Source organism: Phaseolus vulgaris, chromosome 3 (assembly GCF_000499845.2).
Source record: "Phaseolus vulgaris cultivar G19833 chromosome 3, P. vulgaris v2.0, whole genome shotgun sequence".
In the NCBI taxonomy this organism is placed as follows: Eukaryota; Viridiplantae; Streptophyta; class Magnoliopsida; order Fabales; family Fabaceae; genus Phaseolus; species Phaseolus vulgaris.
Window position 1 is genome coordinate 22,301,350 of NC_023757.2, and position 17,670 is coordinate 22,319,019.

The 17,670-nt window shown below is 36.7% G+C and overlaps 1 protein-coding gene across 2 annotated transcripts; it reads left to right on the plus strand.

Annotated features, from left to right (window-relative positions):
- Positions 1-1,059: 1,059 nt before the first annotated feature.
- Positions 1,060-13,776, plus strand: LOC137806876 (leucine-rich repeat receptor protein kinase HPCA1-like). Of its 2 annotated transcripts, none has more exons than XM_068607222.1 (19): positions 1,060-1,419; positions 1,749-1,866; positions 1,949-2,020; positions 2,207-2,281; positions 2,376-2,447; positions 2,628-2,789; positions 2,896-2,970; positions 3,277-3,348; positions 3,428-3,499; positions 3,598-3,666; positions 3,806-3,880; positions 3,975-4,046; positions 4,185-4,319; positions 4,492-4,979; positions 5,070-5,228; positions 5,315-5,451; positions 5,750-5,969; positions 6,094-6,329; positions 12,778-13,776. In XM_068607222.1, exons 1-19 carry the CDS (start codon positions 1,338-1,340, stop codon positions 13,255-13,257), a joined length of 2,871 nt encoding a protein of 956 aa, XP_068463323.1. In that variant the 5' UTR covers positions 1,060-1,337; the 3' UTR covers positions 13,258-13,776. The 2 variants fall into 2 exon arrangements, with proteins under 2 accessions (XP_068463323.1, XP_068463324.1); XM_068607223.1 differs by lacking the exon at positions 12,778-13,776 and adding an exon at positions 6,740-8,815 and having other exon boundaries at positions 1,118-1,419.
- The last annotated feature ends 3,894 nt before the right edge of the window (positions 13,777-17,670 follow it).

Sequence of the window (17,670 nt, forward strand, 5' to 3'; positions counted from 1 at the left end):
ATAAAAGATCTTGAAGGCGAAAAAGAAAAGAAATGAAGTGAGTGTGACTCTCAGGTTTTTCCACAACGCCAACTAAAGACTGTAAGCATGCGAAGAAGAAAAGTAAAGAAGTCCTCAAAAAATTGATGGGTTGGATTGGAGCGGAAACATTCAATTATACCCTTTTGTCACCCAGGAATACCGTATAAACTACGCAGGATTTGTTATCTCTAAATAAGTGGTATATAAAATAGTTTAATTGAAGAGATTTTGAAGATGTAGTTTAATGCATAAGTAGTTGAAGGAATTGAATGGTATCATAAATGGTGACAATGAGCAAAGCAAAAGAAGAGAGAGAGATTTGAAGGACTACGTCAACTGAACACCACACCACTGACTGTCTCCAGTGTAGTCGGAGAGAGACTAATTGAATGCAGTCTTCCCTACGCTGACACTGACGCCACAACACTCTTCTAAATGTCATAATCTTCTTTTTCTTCTAACTCCAACTCGTCAACCTTCAAACATTACATGTGTTCCTATCTGTGGAATATCTCCCACTCTTACTAAGTCCTACAACAATAATGTGCCTCTGCTCTACACATGCATGTGTTAGATTCTATGTACCACAAACACTCACAACATATGGACATTTCGATAATGTTTTTTCTTTATGACAGAAAGAAATTTTTCATTGTTGGTTCAAAATGATTTTTTATTTATTTTTATAATTATAATAAAAATTTATACAATAAGTGTGAGTTTATAGAAAATCATTGTATTTATTATTTTTAAAATTGTATTGAACCGTATTAAAATTGTTAAACAAAAAATATTTATTAAATTGGACACTTCACTAATGCGTGTCACAAGTTTCGTATACGTGTCAATGTCCGATTCATGTGTCCAACACGGACACACAATTTAAGAGACATATTAGAGCTTTACAGGTTAGATTCTCGTCTCTTTCCATATAGGGGTTTCATAAATAAAAAATCTGTTTTTTTGGGAAAAAGTTGAGTGATTAAGGATATTTTTGTAAAGAAAAATTAATGTAAAACAAGATCATAGTAAAAAAGTGTCAAGATAATTTTTTTCAGGAGGTTCCTAAAAAAGGACTTAAAAGGAATATACATATACGAGGGACTAAATGTGACAGAAGTTGGGGAGGAAAAACTCTAAAGCCTTCTACTCGTACAACCTTTATTGACTTCGTCTCTTTTAGTTTATTGTTGACTTTTGCTGTATAATTAATGTATAGTGAATGAATTTGGATGGAAGGTGGCTGAGAAAGTATTTTAGTTATCGATGTGGTTAAGTTATCAGTAGTGAGGCTTTGAGATCCGTTGAAGTTGATAATGAGTGAAACAATATTGGTAGTTCTGCTGCTTGTTTTGAATTGTTTGTTGGTTGCAAAAGGAGAAACAGCTGATGAGGATTGTGAGTTCAGTTTTCTAGTTATATACTGTGTATTTGATCCTTTTCTTGACCTGCGAATGCCATATTTGTTATATTACAATGTTCATTGATTAAACATTGATGATAATCCATAGTAAGTTCAAAATCATAAGCACTGGACCTGCTTTGATGGTAGAGGTAGAAAACATGGAGAGTTAAGATTTTAAGCCAAATTTGTGTCTTGCAAGCTTTAGAAAAAGTTTGTCAGGACCAATTATTTCTTCTGCACATCAGAGCAATCAAAAGCTGGACAACTCTATTCACAAGATTTCAGTTACTGAATTTTATTCTTTGGTGTAATTTTTATACAGTTACCACACTTATGTCTCTTATGAGTACCTGGAAGAACACCTCTCCTGATTGGGTGGGTTCAGATCCTTGTGAAGATTGGGAAGGAATCAAGTGCAAGAATACACGTGTTACATCAATGTAGAGTCTGTTACTGAAAATGTTTAATTGTTTTTCCCTTATCCTAAATGTGTTTTTGAGCGATTAATTTTATTTATTTCAGAACACTATCAAGTACTGGTTTCGGTGGTCCGCTTTCGGGAGATATTGGATCACTGTCTGAATTGGAAATTTTGTAAGTATTTTATTCTCAGTATATTCTTTTACTATATCTACCAAAGGCAATGATCAAGTCATAAGTAGTGTATCATATACCTCAAGTGAGAACAATCTGTCACTGGGAGAGAAAGCAGCTTGATCCCCTTTTTAGTTATTGATTCTTCTTTTTCTGCTTTAACTAACTACTGACTTTTCTCTGCAGGGATCTATCTTACAACAAGGACTTTACTGGACCACTTCCAGAATCCATCGGGGAGTTGAGGAAGCTATCAACCTTGTAATTCAGAATTGATTGTTAAACTAGTAACTCATCTTAAGTAGTTTTGGTAAAAACAATTCTTAACAACATTTTCTTACTCATCTGTCAACAGAATTCTTGTTGGTTGTAACTTCAATGGTCCTATTCCAGACAGCATAGGAAATCTGCAGGAGCTCCTCTTTTTGTAATGCTTTTTAACTCATTAATTCCTCTAAAATTCACCGAATGATGGTTTCATCATTCATATTCGTTTGTATTTTCTACAAGAGGCTTCTGACATATGACTAGTGTGTTTTTATTTTTGGTTTTGGTTTTGTAATAGTAGATCTGGATCCTAATCTAAATCATATACTTTGAATTGCAGGTCTTTAAATTCCAATAGGTTTAGTGGACCAATTCCACCTTCTATTGGTAGTCTATCAAAACTTTATTGGTTAGATTTAGCAGACAATCAACTTGAAGGGAGCATCCCGGTATCTGGTGACGACATATTTGGTCTTGATAACTTACACCATGCCAAACATTTGTATGTCAAACCTCTTTTGCAGCAGTTGGCTTTCCAATTTTTTCTAAACAAGTTTTTGGTTGTTTGTACATACTAAAAACCATCAACAAATCTCCACTTTATACAGTCATCTTGGGAAGAATAATCTCTCAGGCACCATCCCTCCTCGACTTTTTGGCCCGGAAATGGCTCTAATTCATTTGTAAGAACTGTTCTTACTTTTTTTTCACGTAGACTCCGTCCATATAATTGAACAAGTGTAACATTAGCCTGCATTGAACTGCTAACAAAATCAGGTACAAACGTCTCCAATAATGAAGTGCACTAGTTGCTACAAGCTCCTGATTTATCACATTCGTTTCTATTTTTCTGCCGGGGCATTTTTACTATTCGATTCTCCATGCATTGCTGAAGTATCTAGATTTATTTTGTAGACAAAAACATCTTCATTGTTTCACTCATACATGTTAAAATATATACCTGTCATCCTTAAAATCTTCTTGGGCAGGCTTTTGGAAAACAATAAACTCGTAGGCAGCATTCCATCTACACTTGGACTAGTTCAAAGTCTGGAGGTGGTGTAAGTGTCTACATTATTCCTCAAACAAGTTCATGAATTTTTTTCTGCTCTTGGCATTAATACACTGTTGTGTGTATAGGCGCTTAGATAGTAATTCATTAGATGGACCAGTGCCTCCAAACATCAACAATCTTACGAATGTTCGAGATCTGTAAGGAAACATAAAGCACTTGTGAAACATTTCCTTTCCCTGTACGCACACTTTTACTTGAAAAGTGAACATTTTTGGCTTTCATTTATACATTTCAGGTACTTGTCCAACAATAAACTGTCAGGCCCCCTGCCAAACCTTACTGGAATGGATGCCCTCTGCTACCTGTAATTTTCAAAGCATTTAGATATCATAGTTATATTGTAGTTGTTGTTAGTTTTTACTTTACTTCTTTATCCTTTGTTTATTCAAAGTTATCGCTACTTTGTAATGGTGAGTGAGTAACTTCTTTAATCTATTTTGAAGGGACATGAGCAACAATAGTTTTAAACCATTGGATTTTCCAGAATGGTTTTCTAATCTTAAGTCCTTAACGACATTGTACGTCTTTCATTGTGCACTTCTTTGACCTTTCACCACTCTACTTTCATCTGTGAAATCCAGTTACACAGTTAGATCATGTTTTTCATGGCAGAAAGATGGAGCAAACACAACTTCAAGGACAGATTCCCTCTTCTTTGTTTGGACTTGTGAATTTACAGACTGTGTAAGTACACCTGTCTTGAGTCTCTTGACTAGGGAAAGTTTCTATATAATGGGCAACAAGAACTGAGAATTCATGCTAAACAACAGTCTTTAGAAGTACAACAAAATATATTATTTATGTCCTAATATCTGACCATAGGGTGCTAAAAGACAACAAAATAAATGGAACCTTGGATGTTGGCTCCTCCTACAGCAGAGAGCTACGACTTGTTGATTTGGAGACTAATTCAATTGACATCTTTAAGCAAAATGAAGTTCCAGGTGTCACAATAATGTAAGCCAAATGTTATTATGATTGCTGACATTTTTTGTATATGTTACTGCATAGAATTAGTAGTTTGATTTGAATAGTTTTATAAGGTGTTCCATTTTTCTGCTATAGTGGTTTGAGATTTGCACCTTTGGTTTCTCTTGGCCTCATTTTAACTGCACTTTTTTTCCTGCAGACTTAAAGATAACCCAATTTGCCTAGAAATTGATGAACGAGCGGCATACTGCTCCTCTTATAAATCCAATTTCTCGTATTCAACACCACCAAATAACTGTGTACCTGATACCTGCAAATCAGAAAAGATTCCGAGCCCCAACTGTATATGCGCATATCCATATACAGGAACCTTAGCTTTCAGGGCACCTTCCTTTTCGAACTTGGATAACAAAACACACTACTCAATGCTTGAGGAGTCTCTTATGCGGTATTTTAAGTCTCATTTTGTACCTGTGGATTCGGTTTTGTTGAGCCATCCAATAATGGATCCAACTCAGTATCTGAAATTGAGCTTACAAGCCTTTCCATCAGGACAAGATCATTTCAATCGAACAGGGACTTTACAAATTGGTTTTATGCTAAGCAACCAGACTTTTAAGCCTCCACAGCCGGATTTTGGACCATTTTATTTTCTTGCAGATAAATATGAACACTTTGGGAACTATGGTAAAAACAATTTCTCACACAGTTCGAATAAAATTATAGTATTGATTGCTCCGTTTTAAAATAATCTTTCTATCAACCTTTCTTGTGTAGAAGGATTGCCTGAATCGGGTAAACATTTAAACATTGGAATCATAGTTGGGGCAGCAGTTGGTGGTTTGGTCTTGCTAGTGTTATTACTCTTATCTGGTCTTTATGCTATCCGCCAGAAGAAAAGGGCCGAAAAAGCGATTGGACAAAGCAATCCTTTTAGTAATATAGCTCTATACTTATCTGCTGCATTCCAATCATTCACATGGAATTGATTTAATTAATATGCTTAAATTTCACAACTGCAGGACGCTGGGATACGGTTAACAGCAAGAGTGAAGTCCCTCAGTTGAAAGAAGCAAGAATGTTTTCTTTTGAAGAGCTTAAAAAATGCACCAAAAGTTTTTCTCAAGTCAATGACATTGGATCTGGGGGTTTTGGGAAGGTATTGAATGTTACCTTCAGGCTTAAATGTACAATTGTGATTGTAGCTTATGTGCTTGTCATGCCCCTAAAAAAATTCATTTTATTGGAAAAAGTATTGTATAAAGTTTATCTAAAAATAAACAAGTATGATGATACAGTTAAGCATGGCGTAACAAATAGCTTTCTCTTACTGTCTCTTGGGGTAGTGATTTAGAAAGAGAGCTTGGGTGAAGATGGCAGTATTATTAACTGACATAAGTTCATCTGTGTTTATAATATATAAACCAACTTTGTAATGTGTAAATGCCCACACACAGGTTTATAAGGCAACCCTTCCCAATGGACAAGTGATAGCAATAAAAAGAGCACAAAAAGAATCTATGCAAGGAAAGCTTGAGTTTAAAGCGGAGATTGAACTTCTATCAAGGGTTCACCACAAGAATCTTGTCAGCCTTTTGGGCTTCTGCTTTGACCAAGGAGAGCAAATGCTGGTTTATGAGTATCTTCAAAATGGAAGTTTAAAGGACGCTCTCACAGGTATACTTATCCTCCTGCATATCAAATATGTTAGTCGTTTTAATATTTTTCCTATATAATAATGAGCTTTACATGTACTGTAATGAAGGCTCGTATTGTAACTCAATTTTCTCTGATTATGCAGGGAAGTCGGGAATTAGGTTAGATTGGATAAGAAGGCTAAAAATTGCCCTTGGTACTGCCCGGGGTCTGGCTTATCTTCACGAACTTGTTAATCCTCCCATCATACATAGGGACATCAAATCAAACAATATTTTGCTGGATGACCGCCTAAATGCCAAAGTTTCTGATTTTGGTCTCTCCAAGTCTATGATGGATTCAGAAAAAGATCATGTTACCACTCAAGTTAAAGGAACACTGGTTAGTATAGTAAACCTTTACACAGTACAAAAATAAGTGAGAACTTCTTTTTTGGCATTTTTTTATTACTAATTGACAGTGCCAATAACGCAACTCACATTAAAAAAAGGAAAACACATCCAACAGCAAGAATTATATGTAGGTATCCCATAAAATGTATAAATTATTAGATATTATTAGATATAATTAGATATTATGAGATATTATAGATATTGTTAGATATCTCATATTTATGTAATGGGCTTAGTCCATATGTTTTTTTTCCTATATAAACATAACGCTATGTGTTCAATATACACAAGGGGTTTACCCTATTCTTTCTTTTCCTTTAATATGGTATCTAGAGCATAAGGTTAGGGTTTAGGGTTCGATTTTGATTGGTGAACCCACTATTTATTGGAATTTTCCAGCCACCGCCCCACTGTCTCACCGGAGCTACCACTACCTCGTTGGAGCAGCCGCCGGACCCTCGTTGGAATCTCGCCAGAGTTGTCGCCGGAATCTCGTCGGAGTTGTCGCCGAAATCTCGTCGGAGCTGTCGCCGAAATCTCACCACCGAAATATCGTTGGAGCCTCCGCTGGAGACGTTGCCGGAATCGCTGTCGGAGCCTTCATCTTTGTTGTTGCCGCCAATTAACCAGTGACTGGATATGCTTCTTCCGCTTCCGCTGCCACTATGGCTTCTTCCGCTGCCGCTACCACTGTGGCTTCTTCTGCAGTCATTATGGCGGATTCATCTATTTATACTAATTACGTCAATGTTCATCTTTCCATTGTCAAATTGGAGGGAACCAATTATGACACTTGGGCATCAGATATTAAATTATGGCTTAAGAGTTAAGGTTATGTTGATCATCTTACTCATCCTACTGTAGCTGAAAATGAGGTTTCCCGTTGGTTGAAAATTGATGCTCAATTATGCATTGTTATCAAATCGATCATTCACTCATCTTTAAAATAAATTTTTCATACCTATGAGACATGTTCAGAAGTTTTTGAACAAGCAAAATTATTGTACACCAATGATACTCAACGTCTTTATGGTGTGTGTCAAAATCTTCTCACAATTGTTGGTCCCAAATATCTTGATGGTACAATGGCAGAATATCTAAGTAAACTTCATGCTCTTCTTCATGATTTTAATGAGTTATTACCTCTGCCTCTACTCCTTCTCAAGAACTAGAACAAAGATCAAAGTTTTTCATGTTATTGGGTTTACATGGCCTTCCTGATGATTATTCTCACGTTCGTGATCAAATTTTGGGATCTCCTATTGTGCCCAATTTTACTTCCACTTGTTCTACCCTTTTGTGCATGCCAGGTAAACACACCACTGATATAACGTCTCATGTTGATGACTCTTCTACTTTAGTCTCTCAGCATAATGATCGTACTCGCCCTCACAAGCCAGGCAAAGGGCGTCACAAGTGTGACCATTGTGGCAAACTTGGCCACAAAATTGACAGATGTTATGCCTTACATGGTCGTCCTCCTAGATCTGTTGTGGTTGCTCAAATGCCCCCTGTGCAACCTTCTACCATGGACCATACTTCAATTGATACCCCAGGTCAGCCTGCTATTTTCAATGAATTTCTTAAATGGTGTGAGGATCGTCAGAACCCTAGTTCCACGGCTTCTGTTGCACATTCAGGTACATCTTTTGTTGGCCTCACTCACTCCACTTCCCTTGGCCCTAGGGTTCTAGATTCAAGTGCCACTGATCACATTACTGGTAATAAATCTTTTTCTCTACCCTATCTACTACGGGTTATTTACCTTCGGCACACCACACGCATGGACTCTCGAAACCTAGGCTTCTCCCTAACTGATAACTGGTGTGTGGTCTGGGATCCACCTCTCGTGGCCCAGCTTTGTTGTTCGAGTCACCGATGTTCGACCTCTCTACACTGCCTAGTGACACGTCGATACATCCTGGTGATCGATGTCTGACCGCTCCTCAGCTCCTTGAGTCACGTGCCTTGCGAGACACTAGTCCATGCTGCTCGCGAGTCCCAGCTTACATGGCCCCATCACCATTACTGGCGGTCAGCTAGACCCGAGGACTGGTCGGTACACCATGGCCAATGGATATAGGGTACCATCACATGGTGTTGGTACTATTAATCTTTTTTCTTCTTTATCTATTGATAATGTTCTTTATGTCCCTGGGTCTCCATTTAACTTATTATCCATTAGTCGTCTCACCCGTTCCCTTGATTGTGTTATTTCTTTTACCAAAGATTATATTACTTTACAAGACTGGAGTTCGGGACGGATGATTGGCACCGGATGTGAGTCTCATGGACTTTATCAACTACAGATCTCAACACATGTTGGCGCGATTATGGATTCTCCATCTCTCATTCAGGCTCGGTTGGGTCATCCTAGTATTGCCAATATGCAGCAGCTTGTTCCAAGTTTGTCTAATGTGTCTACTTTATCGTGTGAGTCGTGTCAGTTAGGGAAGCACATTCGTAGTTCTTTTCCTAGTAGTGTCTTACAACATGCTTCATCTCTTTTTGCCTTAGTTCACTCTGACATTTGGGGACCAAGTTGTATTAAGTCTAATTTAGGATTTCAGTATTTTGTTACTTTTATTGATGATTATTCAAGATTTACTTGGGTATTTTTAATGAAAAACCGTTCTGAGTTGTTTTCTATATTTTAAACATTTTACAATGAAATTAAAAATAAATTTGGAATTTCCATCCGAATTTTGCGCAGTGATAATGGACGTGAGTATCTTTCTCATTCTTTTAAAAAATTTATGGCTTCTCATGGTATTCTTCATCAAACTTCATGTGTTTATACGCCTCAACAAAATGGGGTAGTTGACCGCAAGAATAGAAATCTTGTTGAAACAACTCGTACTATTTTAATCCATGGTGATGTTCCTCAGCATTTTTGGGGTGATGTTTGTTAGAATGTATGGCTTTAAACTAGAAGGGGGTGAATGGTTTAAAGAGGGTTTTCGAAAACTTTTAAGTCTAGAATGAAATCACTTCAAGAAAACTTGATTAAGAAATCAGTTTGCCAAAAACACAAAGCAAATAAGCACAGCACCAGAAAAACAATCGATTGTTTCGCAGAAACAATTGGTTGTTTATACCAGTTCACAAATATAAAACTGAATTTAAAGAGTTCAAGGGATAGAGAGATTGAACACACAGGTTTATACTGGTTCACTCTTAACCAAGAGCTACATCCAGTCTTCCCAGAAACCCCTGGGGAATTCACTAAGCAATCAACCCTAGATTACTTACAACACCACCAAAGAAGTGACCTTGATCCCCTCAAGACACACACTTCCTTTGGCTCAGCACAAACACCACTAAGAATGCTGATCTTGACAACCTCAAGAACAAAACACTTCTCAGCTTCACACACAGAGTTTCTTCAAAGTACAAAAGGATTACACTTGTTACAAAAAAGATCTGAAATCAATACAAGATGAAAATCCTATATCACACTCTCTTGATTCAAGCAAAACTCAAAGCAAACTTCAACTCTTCAAAAGCAAAATCAGTGAAAAACTCAAATCTGTTTTTCTTTGATTAAATCTCAGTTGTTTGTTACAAAATCTGAACAAACTATTTATTGCATTCAAAGACTGGTCAAAGCATTTAAAACTGGAGCGTATTCAGTTATAAAATCATTTAATGCTCAGTCAAAGCACAAAACAGTTTTCTGTTATGGTCCCAAAACAAACAATCAGTTGAATGCTCGAATCAATCGGTTGTTTTGGTTTAACAGCAAGTCAACCATCAAAAACAGTTTTCAACCTTTCTACAAACACCTAAGTATAAAACAATCGGTTGTTTCGACAAAACAACAAGTTGTTTTTCACTTAGTTTGAAAAACACTTTTCAATTAAAAGGTTTGAGAATGCTTAAGCTTTGAATTCAATCAAGAGTGAATTTAACACATATAATCTACCCCATATCCTATCTAAAGACAGTTCAACAACAGCAAGCACATCCAGCCTTCCATCAACCTTCAAAGGGTTTGGATTCTTCAAAGCTTGAACACACTTGATTCAACAATGTTGTTCTTAGTGCATGTTATCTCATTAATCGCATGCCATCTTCAGTTTTAGATAACAAAATTCCTCATTCTATTTTATTTCCACATGACCCTCTCCACTCTTTACCTCCCAAAGTTTTTGAGTCCACATGTTTTGTTCATAATTTTAGTCCTAGTCTTGATAAATTATCTCCTAAGTCACACAAATGTGTCTTTTTAGGGTTCACTAGATCACAAAAAGGATATAAATGTTTCTCACCTTCTTTAAACCGTTATTTTATTTCAGCAGATGTCACCTTCAGTGAATCTTCCCTTTACTTTAAGTCTTGTCCTTCTCCTTCAATTTCTTCATCTAATCAAGTTAATATTCCTCTTGTTCTGCCTAGTAAACCTAACGATTCACCACCGCCACCAACTCTTCAGGTGTATAGTCGTTGTCAAACGTTCTATCGTCCATCAGCAAACTCTATTCTGGTGCCAACCCCTCATCCTCCTTCGGCTCCTACAGTTGAACCTCCGACAGTTGAACCTAATCTTCCTATTGCTATCCGTAAAGGTATATGTTCTACTCGTAATCCCTCTCCACATTATACTTCTTTGAGGTACCATAGACTATCTCAACCCTTTTATACCTGCCTTTCGTCTATTTCTTCTGTATCCATTCCAAAATCTGTAGGTGATGCCTTAGCTCATCCTGGTTGGCATCAGGCCATGCTTGATGAAATGAATGCGCTTCAGAATAATGGAACTTGGGAACTTGTTCCTTTACCATCTAGGAAATCTGTTGTTGGTTGCAGGTGGAGTTTTGCTATCAAAGTTGGTCCTGATGGTACTATTGATCGTCTCAAAGTTCATCTTGTGGCTAAGGGTTATACCCAAATTTTTGGTTTAGACTATGGTGATACTTTTTCTCCAGTGGCAAAGATGGCCTCTGTTCGCTTATTCATAGCTATGGCTGCTCTTCAACAATGGCCTATTTATCAACTGCATGTCAAAAATGCTTTTCTTAATGGGGATTTACAGGAAGAAATTTATATGGAGCAACCTCCAGGTTTGTTGCTCAGGGGGAGTCTTCTGGATTGGTATGTCGTCTTCGCAAATCCTTATATGGCCTCAAGCAGTCTTCTAGGGCTTGGTTTGGAAAATTTAGCAATGTTGTTCAACAATTTGGTATGACTCGCAATGAAGGAGATCATTCAGTTTTTTATCGTCACTCGAGTGTTGGGTGTATCTATCTTGTAGTATATGTTGATGACATTGTTCTTACAGGCAGTGATCACCATGGCATCTCACAAGTAAAACAACACCTTTGCCAACACTTTCATACCAAAGATCTTGGCAAACTCAGATATTTCTTGGGGATTGAGGTAGCACAATCCAATACTGGTATTGTTATCTCTCAAAGAAAATACGCATTAGATATTTTGGAGGAAATTGGGTTAATGAATTCGAAATCTGTTGATACTCCTATGGATCCCAATGTCAAGCTTCTACCCAATCAGGGGGAGCCTCTTTCAGATCCTGAGAAGTACAGGAGATTAGTTCGAAAATTGAACTATCTCACTGTTACTCGTCCTGATATTTCCTTTGCAGTCAGTGTGGTGAGTCAATTTCTTAATTCTCCATGTGAAGATCATTGGAATGTAGTCATTCGTATAGTGAAGTACATTAAAGGCTCTCCTGGAAAAGGTTTGTTATATGGTCATAATAACCATACTAAAGTCGTTTGTTATTCAGATGCTGATTGGGCAGGATCTCCATCTGATAGAAGATCAACTTCTGGTTATTGTGTCTCCATTGGTGATAACTTGATCTCTTGGAAGAGCAAGAAACAAAGTGTTGTGGCAAGATCTAGTGCTGAAGCAGAATATAGAGTTATGGCTTCAGCTACTTGTGAGCTTTTTTGGCTTAAACAGTTACTTAAAGAATTGCAATTTGGAGAGGTTACTCAAATGACACTTATATGTGATAATCAGGCTGCTCTTCATATTAGCTCAAATCCAGTTTTTCATGAAAGGACAAAACATATTGAGATTGATTGTCATTTCATTCGAGAAAAGATTATATCGAGAGATATCAAGACTGAGTTTGTTAATTCAAATAATCAGTTAGCAGATATTTTTATTAAACCCTTACGTGAGCCTAAGATTCATTACATTTGTAACAAGCTGGGTACATATGATCTATATGCACCAGCTTGAGAGGGAGTGTTAGATATTATTATATATAATTAGATATTATGAGATATTATAGATATTGTTAGATATCTCATATTTATGTAATGGGCTTAGTCCATATGTTTCTTTTTCTATATAAACATAACCCTATGTGTTCAATATACACAATGAATTTATCCTGTTCTTTCTTTTCCTTTAATACTAATAATGCTGAGAATGGAGAAGTTTTGCTTGTTATGCTTATGCAGGGTTACTTGGATCCAGAGTATTATATGTCTCAACAATTGACTGAGAAGAGTGACGTGTATAGCTTTGGTGTGCTAATGATGGAGCTGATATCTGCAAGAAAGCCATTGGAACGAGGGAAGTATATTGTGAAAGAGATTAGGAATGCACTGGATAAGACAAAAGGCTTATACGGTCTTCATGAATTTATTGATCCAGCCATTGGATTGTCGTCCACAACACTGATCGGTTTTGACAAGTTAGTGAATTTGGTCTTGAGATGTGTTGAAGAGTCAGGTGAAGAAAGGCCTAAAATGAGTGAAGTGGTAAGAGAAATTGAGAACATATTGAAGTCAGCTGGTACAAACCCTACTGAAGAATCACCCTCCATCTCTTCTAGCTATGAAGAGGTAAGCCGAGGGAGTTCCAGCCATCCTTATAACAGCAACGACACCTTTGATTTGAGTGCAGGGTCTCCATATCCAAAAGTTGACCCTGTGTAAGTAGTAGTCAATAATTAAGTACCTCAAATCCAAGCCAAAATTGTTTATATATCAAGTATATTAGTTTGCTAAATGTTGATCCAGTGTGTGCATAGCTGCATGTTAGCTTGAGAATGGACTAGTTAAGTCGGCTGCGAGTCAGTTGACGAGATGCCTGCTTCTTTTGTGAGGACTCTTCATTTTTAGCAGCATTATTTTTCTTCTCCAAAGACTTAGAAGAGAAAGGAAAAAGTGGCAGAAGCGCAAAGAGGTGAACCAATGTTTATGCAATTTTCTGATAATGATAAAGAGGTGAGCCAAGGAAGAAATATAATTCTGTGTTTTTAGTTATCCTATAGAATTTCGCTTATTGTGAAGCACTGGTGTGTACGTTTTGCACAAAATGATCAAAGTAAAAATAAGAACTATAGTGAATTATATTTTATTAGTGTGGTTTAATGTTTTTGTTGTTCTTTTATAACACTTGCACTGATGTTAAAACGAACAACTTTCGAGTATAATACTGGAATCTTTCAATAACTAGGTTGATTAGAGTGTTTTACTTTTTGTTTTTATTTTTATTATTACTTGATAACAAATATCTTTCTTGTCCTTTCTTTTATTTGGATTGCCTCTTTTACCTTGAGATTATAACTTCTTTTAGCAGCAGAGAGATATATTAAAAGGTACAAGTAGTAGCACAGTTCAAAAAACAAACAATAAGTGGCAAAATCAATGATTAAGCCACCATACACAACTACATCATAAAAAATAAAAAAAATTAAAAAAAAAAACAGAAAAAACCAGCAGCTGAAAATTTCTGCATTACCGTGACCAGCTACCATATTATAATCCTATCTTCTTCATTCGGCCTTTCTTAAACTTCATCTGCCAATAGCGAAGGCTTAAGCCAAGGATACTAATTTGAAGGTGTCCAAGGTCAGCATCAACCCCAGATAGCGGTTAATCAATCCCTCCCTTTGACTTTCTCCCTGTGTTGGCTACACCAAGCACCAATTTACTAGCTGCATGCAGAGGCATTCTTTTGATGATCATCTGCGGTTGGTGCCAATAACAGCTGGTTCAGAGATAACTATTTACACTAATATCCAGCTTCAACACAAGTACTAGGATTACTGATACAGCAGCTGGCTTGAGCACCTGCAAAGATGTCTAAATCATATCACACTCTGACAGTCCAGCCTCAAGTTCATTTTTGCTTTGGTCCTCAGCAGTGTTTTTCTTGCATACACCAATGACTGCATTATTAATTCCCCGTGTTCTGCCCCTATACAATTTTAATCTATCACCACACATAACACATTTTGTACACTCTACTTGCACTACTCTTTATACCAAATGGTCTTTAATTTAGTACGGAACCTTCCCTTCACAAGTCTCCAGACAAAATAAATAACTTTTGGAACAACTTTCACTCCCCACAAATAGCAATGAAGTTCATTTTCTACCCATTGGAGACTATCTTGCGCTATTGAATATGCAGATCTAATCGTGAAATTATCTAATGGATCACCCTTTCACCTCCAGGACTCCTCCCCAATCTGTTTAGGTCTACTTTGATTATTCTCTGGCATCATACCCTACACTTGTAAAATTTCCTATTGAAACCATGATCTTCTCCACTCCATTATCTTATATTCTAAAGTTTTAAGATTTAATTAGTAGTTTCTATTATCATTTATCTTTAGTTGGGATTTAATTAGTTAGGATTTAATTAGTAGTTCTATCATTTATCATTTACCTTTAGTTGAGATTTAATTAGTTAGGATTTAATTAACAGTTTCTATCATTTATCTCTACCATTTGTAATCTTTAGTACTCTATAAGTAGAGTATTGAACTATTATTTGAGATATGAATAATATATGCACCTTGTTTCCTTTTCTCAATTCTCTATCATATTCTCTATCGTTGTTCTCGTTCTTGGTATTATCGGAAGCCAGCTAAAGGTTCCCTTTGTCCAAAGCCTAATCGTTCTTCGAAATCTCTTATGAGAGGACCTAGACGCTCTACACATGATCATTCTTATCAATTGGTATCAGCTAGGACCTTCCAGTACTTTCAATGGCAGATTCAACACGCTTCGCTCAAGCTACTAAGGAGTTGGAAGATCGAATCTCCTAAAGGATTGATAATAGGTTTATGGAACTCGCGACTACGTTGAAGGAAACCTTGACTCTTTCTATGAAAGACACCATCCAGGATTTACTTACTCAATCTCGAGGTGAACGCTCCCATGGATCCTCACATGACACAATGTCGCGTGGACCTCGAACGGGGTCTTCTTATGTTTGTGGCACGCGGTTGGCACACATCGACTTTCCCCGATTCAATGGTGAAAATGTTAACCAATGGATTTATCTTTGCAAAAATTATTTTCTCATTGACAAGACTCCAGAGGAATTCAAGGTACAGTTGGCACTTGTGCATCTAAAAGGCAAGGCCTTGCAATGGCATACCTTGTTGAACCAAGTGATGTTCAAGCTTTGAAGAATCCAAATCCTTTGAAGGATGTTGAAGCCTTGGCTGTGCTTGCTGTTGCTGTGCGGGTTTAGTATAGTTCTGGGGTAGTTTGAGTGTTGTAATCCACCCTTTGATCGAATCTAAAGCATAGGCATTCTCAATCTTTGTGAAAGTAAAATGTTTTCAAACTAAGTTAAAACAACCAATTGTTTTGTCGAAACAACCGATTGTTTATACTTAGATGTTTTAAGAAAATATTGAAAACTGTTTTTCAAATGGTTGAACTGTTAGAACCAAAACAACTGATTGATTCGAGGAAACAATCGATTGTTTGTTTTGGGACCATAACAAAAAAACTGTTTTATCTTTGACTGAGCTTTAAATGATTTAAATGCTTACGCTCCAGTCATTAAATGCTTTGACCAATCTTTTAATGCAATTTAAGAGTTTGTTAAGATTTGATAAGAAACTACATCTTTGAATATATTCAGAAAAACAGATTTGAGAATTAATCTTTGACAAGTTTTTGCTAAGAGTTTTTGAGTTTTTCAAAGAGCTGAGATTGCTGAAAGTTTGTGGAATAGGATTCTGCTTGTATTGATTTCAGATTATCTTCTGTAACAAGTGTAATCCTTGTACTCTGTGAAACAAGTTTTCGTTTCTGTGTTTACTGAGATTGGTTGTGTGTTCTTGAGGGGATCAAGATCAGCAATCTTAGTGTTGGTGTGTTGGCAAGGAAGAGTGTGTGTCTTGAGGTGTTCAAGGTCACTTTCTTGGTTGTGGTGTAAGTGATCAAGGTATGATTGCTTAGTGGATTCCTCAGGGTTTCTGAGAAGACTGGATGTAGCTCTGGGTCTGGAGTGAACCAGTATAAACATCTGTGTACATTTTCTCTATCCCTAACTCTTTAGAATTCAGTTTTGATATTTGTTTACTGGTATAAACAACCGATTGTTTCTGCGAAACAACCGATTGTTTTCCCAGTGCTGTTCTTTTGGCTTTGTGTTTTGAAAAACTGATTTCTTAATCAAGGTATTTGTGAAGTATTTTCATTCGAGACTCAATAGATTGCGAAAACTCTATTTAAACAATTCACCCCCCTCTAGTTTAAAGCCATATATTCTAACAATTGGCATCAAGAGCTTGGTTCTTGAAAGTTATTCAAGTTGATCCAAAAATCTTTTTTCTATGGCTGGAAAACTATCTTTTGAGGAAGGTGCTTCAATTATAAACCACCTTTATTCTGTGGATTGAATTATAAATATTGGGAAGCAAGAATGAAAATATTTATGAAATCTATTGATCAAGGAATTTGGGATTCAATTGAGAATGGTCCTTACATTCCAAAGTTTAAAAAGAATGGTTATTTCATTACAAAACCTTGGTCTCAATGGACCAATGATGAATGTAAGATGACCAAGCTTGATTGTACTGCCCAAAACATAATAGCCTCTGCACTAGATACTAATGAGTTTTTCAGGATATTAAAATGCAAAACTGCCAAGGATATGTGGGACACACTCAAGGCTGCTCATGGTCACAATGAACCAAAGAAGGCAATGACAAAGAGTCTAGCTAGAAGGAAAAGAAGGCAAAATAAGAAAAGCCTCAACCTTTGCTTCATGGTCAGAAAGGAGGATGACTCAAGTAGTGTAAGTCCCTCAAACTCTGAAAATTATGGTCAATTACTTCAAGCCTTTCAAGAAACACATGAAGAAGCCAACCGATTGGCTCTCTTGAACAATCAATTAAAAGAAAAGAACAGCTGGCTTGAAAACAGAGTAAAGACACTGAAGAGGAATTAGAAAATTCAAAAACAGATTTTGAAAATCTTGAAATCATTTACAAAAACTCCTCTTGCAAATGTGATACTCTAGTTTGTGAAAATTGCGAAAATCTTGAAAAGAAGGTCCACTATCTTGTTAAAACAGTGGATAAGCTTTCTAAAGGC

Excerpts from the sequence above, each read along its gene's own strand:
- LOC137806876 (XM_068607222.1), top strand. The coding sequence starts at position 1,338 with ATGAGTGAAACAATATTGGTAGTTCTGCTGCTTGTTTTGAATTGTTTG. Across the intron at positions 2,448-2,627 it reads CTGCAGGAGCTCCTCTTTTT|GTCTTTAAATTCCAATAGGT; the intron begins GTAATGCTTTTT and ends TTTGAATTGCAG. Across the intron at positions 3,349-3,427 it reads GTTCAAAGTCTGGAGGTGGT|GCGCTTAGATAGTAATTCAT; the intron begins GTAAGTGTCTAC and ends TTGTGTGTATAG.